Source organism: Hipposideros armiger, unplaced genomic scaffold (assembly GCF_001890085.2).
Source record: "Hipposideros armiger isolate ML-2016 unplaced genomic scaffold, ASM189008v1 scaffold_4, whole genome shotgun sequence".
Lineage (NCBI taxonomy): Eukaryota > Metazoa > Chordata > Mammalia > Chiroptera > Hipposideridae > Hipposideros > Hipposideros armiger.
The window spans coordinates 3,375,540-3,381,324 of record NW_017731354.1 but is presented as its reverse complement, the minus strand read 5'-3'; the positions used below and the strand labels follow the sequence as shown (position 1 = coordinate 3,381,324).

The 5,785-nt window shown below is 39.0% G+C and overlaps 1 protein-coding gene across 1 annotated transcript in view; it reads left to right on the top strand.

The window, feature by feature from the left end:
• Positions 1-5,785, top strand: part of ITFG1 (integrin alpha FG-GAP repeat containing 1) — a 140,160-nt gene that overhangs the window by 45,261 nt on the left and 89,114 nt on the right. Inside the window, exon 9 of the mRNA XM_019643283.1 lies at positions 435-531. Within this exon, the coding sequence (XP_019498828.1) occupies positions 435-531 (97 nt within the window). The remainder of the gene's footprint in view (positions 1-434; positions 532-5,785) is intronic.

The following is a 5,785-nucleotide window of genomic DNA, read 5'->3' as shown; positions in this document are numbered from 1 at the left end:
ATTGGCTTTTTAAAGTGATTCATGAATCGGGCAGCAGCCCATCTAGCACCTGGAAGGGTGCTCCAAGGGGTTGGACAAAAAGGAAGGCTTCTCCAGGAAGAAGGCGGGGCAAGGAGACTATTAGCAAAAGAAAAGAACGGGTTCTTTGTGGGCCTGGACTTCTCTCAGGGAGAGAAAGGGGCGGTTCTTATTATCCTGATTGCCTCTCCTTTCTGTGGGGGACGGAGAGGCCCTGTGTGGCAGATTACTAGTGGTTGAATGCTTTGGCAGGATCAGTACATTTTCCTTAATTGTAGTAATGCAGGGTCATCTGCTCTCTTTCCTTTGATGGGATCAAGCTCGTTAAAATATAATTTAAAACATGTTTAAGTACAACTGTAGTAATAATATTTTTATGTATTGCATTTCTTCCTGTTTTTAAACGTACACATCAGTAGCGCAACTTACAGTTCTGTTATTTTCCTTCTAGATTTATTCCTCACGACATTGTCACCCTCTAATACCATCAAGTTCGAGATATGGGAAAATTTGGTAAGAAATCTTTTCTTGGAAGCATTTTTAAATGATGGCTTTCAGTAAAAGCACACAATTTTAGAAAATAAAATGAAAGTAATCACTTGGTCGGTTGGTTACAACAATAACTAGAACAAGTTTAAAAGCCTTTGGTTGCATTGCTGCATTCAAACTGCTGAATGTTGCTGAAGGGAATGATTCACTCAGCATCAATTCCTCGGCAGGTTTTTAGGCCTGACTGCCAATTAAACCAATCAGTCTGCCCTAATGTGCATGTTAACAGGGCCCCTGCTGGGCTGTCAGCTGTTCAGAGAGGGGACAGTCATTTAATTTGTCAGCATGATGGTTTATTGAAGAAAACCCTCTTTAAGAGACCAGTTTTTCCTCCTTGCCTCCAGGCTTATCTAAAAAAATAAGAACAGACGCTAAAGTTGACCAGGATTAAAGAGTCTTGCTCTATATACAGGGGTGCCAAAAAAATGGGAACACATTTTAAGAAAGGAAAAAACTGTATTAAAATTGTGATACTCAATATATACCGATAACAAAAGATGAATACAAGTCATGTGCATACATTTCTTTGGCACCCCCAGTATATGTTTTTTAATTGCAAGTAGTAGGTTCCCAAACTGATTTTATTTAATTTCTAGCTTGATGTAGATTATATGAAAGATTAATTAATGAAGAATAAACCACCCAAAATCTGAAAGTTGTATTTCAGTCTACATAAGAGAGGACAGGATTTGCAGATAGGCCAAACTGGCCGACTGAGTGACACTCACCAAGTAGCGGTCAGGTACCGAGCCCCACCTCCCTCATACGGGATCTGGGTGTAAGTGTCTTCTTCACAGGAGGTTCGTGAAGATGAAATGAAGCAGTGCGTGTGAAGTGCTTGGCACTCAGTAGACGCCTACCCAGTTTTAGATCTCTTGATTTCCATCTGTTTCCTCTTAATTGTCTTTTATTTAATCCAGATTAAACCCATAACATTTTATAGATTGTTATTAAAATACTGATGAAAAATAAGCAGATGCNATGGGATTGGTGGTGATATTAACAAATGTGAGTTTTTGATAGTGTGTAATAAAATGTTTCCACAATTGGGATATGTACATAACTCAGTGAACCAGTATCCTCTAAATGTTTGATGTGTGATTTTTAACAAAGTTACACGTTGGTAAGACATAAATGCAAAGTGTAAGGTTTTAACTAATAGGAAAATTCATTGATGTGGTGCTTTGTTATTCAGTGCAACTAACCTCTAAGGAATGGTCTTGTTGAGCTTTGGCGGTGGTGTGGAAGACTCTCCTGAGTTCTCTGAAAAGGCTGTGCAAATACTTCTCCCAGCTATGTATTTTCATATTTGTCAACCAAAACAGATTGAATACAAAAGCAGTATTGAAATCCAGCTTCTTTCTATTAAGCCAGATAATGCCACTTTTCTTACAAAATGTTTTTGTTTTGGAAAATAGTTAATTTTCATGAAAATGTTATTTATGTTTACATATACTAGATTTATGGTTCTTTTCATCTTAATATTCAAATATTTCTTGGTCTTAATTTCTAATATGATAAATACCCATAGCTGTGACCCACATAAGCAAAGCTTGTTGGGGTCCTCATTTTTTAGGAGTGTAAAGGATTCTGGAGACTAAAAAGTTTGAGGACCACTCCTCTATGGAGATGAAAATTAAAAATTTAAGTTCATATAACCGTTGAAACAGTCATTTCCATTTTAGGAATTTATACTACGGGTATAATCTCACAAAGGTGAGAGAATGTATGTCCAGAGTTATTCACTGCTGGATTGTCTGGATAACAAAAGATTGAAAACAACCCAGTTGTTTGCACATCAGTAGATGTTTGGTTATGTTGAGATATGTGGTATTCACACAGTGCAATGCTATATTATAGAGGCAGATATAAATTATCAGTGTGGAACCATCTCAAAGATATATTAAATAAAAAATTCAAGGTGCCAAAAAGGGTGTAGAATATACTATCATGTGTGCAAACTTACATATATGTACAGTTAACCCTTGAACAATGCAGGGGTCGGATGCTTCCCCAGTGTACAGTCAAAAATCCGCATATAACTTTTGACTCCCCAGAAACTTAGCTACAGTTATTCCTCGGTACCCATGGGAGACTGGTTCCAGAACACCCTGTGGATACAAAATCCCAGATGCTCAAGTCCCTTACAGAATAGCATAGATTGATGCATACCATTGGCCCTCTGCACCCATGGGCTCCCAACCACGGATCAAAAATACCGTTTAAGATCCATGGATGCAAAACCTGGGGGTATGGAAGACCTGTATATTTATTGAAAAAAATCCACGTGTAAGTGACCTGCACAGTTCAAACCCATGTTTGTTCAGGGGTCAACTGTATATGCATAGACTCTGTGTCGAAGGACACACAAGAAACTGCTGCAGTGGCTGCCGCTGTGGAGGGGAGCCGGGGACAAGAGTAGGAAGAATACATTCTAGAAAACTGAATACCTCTTGAACAGGTCTAAAAATACAAAAACAAAAAAAAAACCCACCCAAAAACCTGGTCCCCAAAAAATCCTAATATATTAAAAAATTATTTCTCATTTCCTTTCCAAAAATTACATGACTAATTATGCATTAGGAGCTAAGCCAAGTCTAAAAAAAAATCCATATCTAACTAATGCTGGTTTTGCGTTCTTTCCAGTACATTAAAATGTCCTCTCTCTCATGGAGTGGTGAGACATTCGCAGAAACAGTTGTTTTCTGTAGTGGTAATTGCTTTGTTGCCATCACGAGTTGGCCTGCCCAGAAGTCACAAGAATGTGCAGAAAATGACCTGGAGTCAGTCCCAAGAGGCTGAAGCAAAGCTCCCGAGGAAAGGGCACAGGCTGACCTAAAGGGACAGTAGAATTTGGTTAGCAAAAGAAGTTATTTCTCAACAGAGGAGTGTGATCGGGACAAGTGGGGACACGGATGGCGCCCCCAGGCACCAGTGGGAGAAGTGGTTCCCACACCTTACCATCATCCAACTCAAACAGAGAGCTTATGAGAATAGAGATTGCTGGGCTTCCCCTCGGAGGTCCTGCCTCAGATCTGGGCAGGGCCCAAGAATTCCCATTCCTACCAAGTGCCTGGTGGGGCTGAGGCTGTGGGGCAGGGGACCCGCTGGAGAATCACTGCGGGAGAGAAGCTGTGGCTTACAAAGTAGGATAGGTGATCGGGGGCCAGAACGGTGAGTAGTAATTTGTTTAAATGATACCACAGATCAATTAACTTAATGAGACTGAAAATATTATGAATGTTCAAGAGGAAGCGTAATCTATACGTGACCCTTTCTTGTGTGTATGTTCTGTGTCTCCTGCTTAATTAAAAACAAAAATTATTATACAGGAATCCATTATAATCCATTTTTATGAGAACAATAACTTTTAGGGTCCTCTTGGTTTTAAAATGAAAATTTTTCAGAAAATCAGTTTGACTCGTTGAATCTATTTCAGTAGAAGTATCTGTCGTAGGAAGAATTTTATTTGAAACATGGGCTGGGGTTAACATGAAATCAAGCGAACGCTGTTCGGGGCGCTGCAGCCTGGTGGGTAGCCGCTCCAGAGGCCGGCGTTTATGCTGCAGCTTATGAATACGCTCATCAAAACCTCATTCCTCGTGTCGGAATTTCTGTGGCGTCTTCAGGAAGGAATTTTAGCCTTCAAGAAAACTGTGTGTGTCCTCTCCTGAGGTCCCGAGGAGAAGGCAGCCCAAACATCTTAATTCCTGGGATTCTTTACGAATGTGTGCCCACCTCACAGACTGGCACCTCCATCAGCATGACAGCCTTCATAGTCCACTCACAAATCACTTTATTTCTCAGAGAATTTGCTTAAACAAATTCTAGTCCCTAACTGTATGCCTCTGATTCACTTAAACTTGTTTTTCTGAAACCACTGCCTTCCCTAGGCATAATAACTTATTAAAAAGTAAGATTCCTATCATCTGAGATGAAAAAAAAAGATATGCAGATTATAAAAGACAGACTATGGAAATATTTAGATTAAAGGAGGCTAGAGATAAGTAACAACTAAATGCAATTCCTAGTCCTAGACTGGACCCTGTGTTGGGGGGCAGAAATGCTATAAAGGATATTAAAGGTCAGTGGACAAAATTGGAATATAGATAGTACATTCAATGAAGGTGTGGTGTCTGTGTGAGCTGATTACTGTGGTTATGTAAGAGAAGATCCGAAGAGACACGCACTCAGGTACGGGGACATCATGTGTGCAATTAGGTACACGGTTCAGAAAAAAAACACTGACGCCATCAAGCACGTAAGTGATAAAACAAATGGGGTAAAACATTAACAGTGGACAAATCTAGTTGAGTTGACAGGCATCTTTGTACTATTTTTATTATTGCAATTCTAAGTTTAAATTATTTCCAAATAAAAAAAAATTTTAAAGAAAAACACATGCAGAAAGGTGAAACATGTAAGATTTAAAAGTTTGTTTTCTTTAAGAAAGAGAAAGTTTCCTTAGGGTATCAAGTTGGAGTCTCAGGAAGCTTGTCTATCACTGCCCCTAAATATCAAAAAATAGCACTTAGAGGCAGCTCAAGGAACGTATTCTCTGATTGAGTTCTGTGACCATATCTATAAAATGTTGCTGATAATTTATACTAAAAGTCATCATTATGATGTTTTCACATGAGTTAGTTTTATGTTCATTAGATGGTTACTTGCCAGCATTAAATATCACCTAAGCCATGGACAAAATACTCGTGGGAAATAGGAAGCTACTTGGAAGAAAGAGAAACTGGAGGAAAAGAAATGTGTAAATCATAATCTAATCTTGAGTGTTTTGCCACTGGGGAAAAAAATGAAGGGCGGACACTTCTGATTGGCCCTCCATTAATTTGTAATAAAATGGTTTGGTTTTCAATGAAGTCTATGCTATTATTACTAGAGTCAGCTTATAAATCACATTTTGCATTTAATTCTTTCTTACTTGGCTAGCTCTTTTTTATTTATCTTTCTAACCATGACAAATGTTTATGCCCTTGGGAAGCCTTCTCCTTTCCAAGCATTCCTGCCTGGAGTTCCAGCTTGCTCGCTCCCAGCTTCTGCCTCAGTAGTCCTGATATACACACTGTCAAGTCACTAGACGCTCTCTGTCCTCTCCATTGTAACTCAACGATTTTATTTAACACGATGCTCCTCTAAGGAAGGGATTGTTATCACAAATGCTGTTAACCATGAGCATCATAAGTAATTAAACCATGAAATTAAA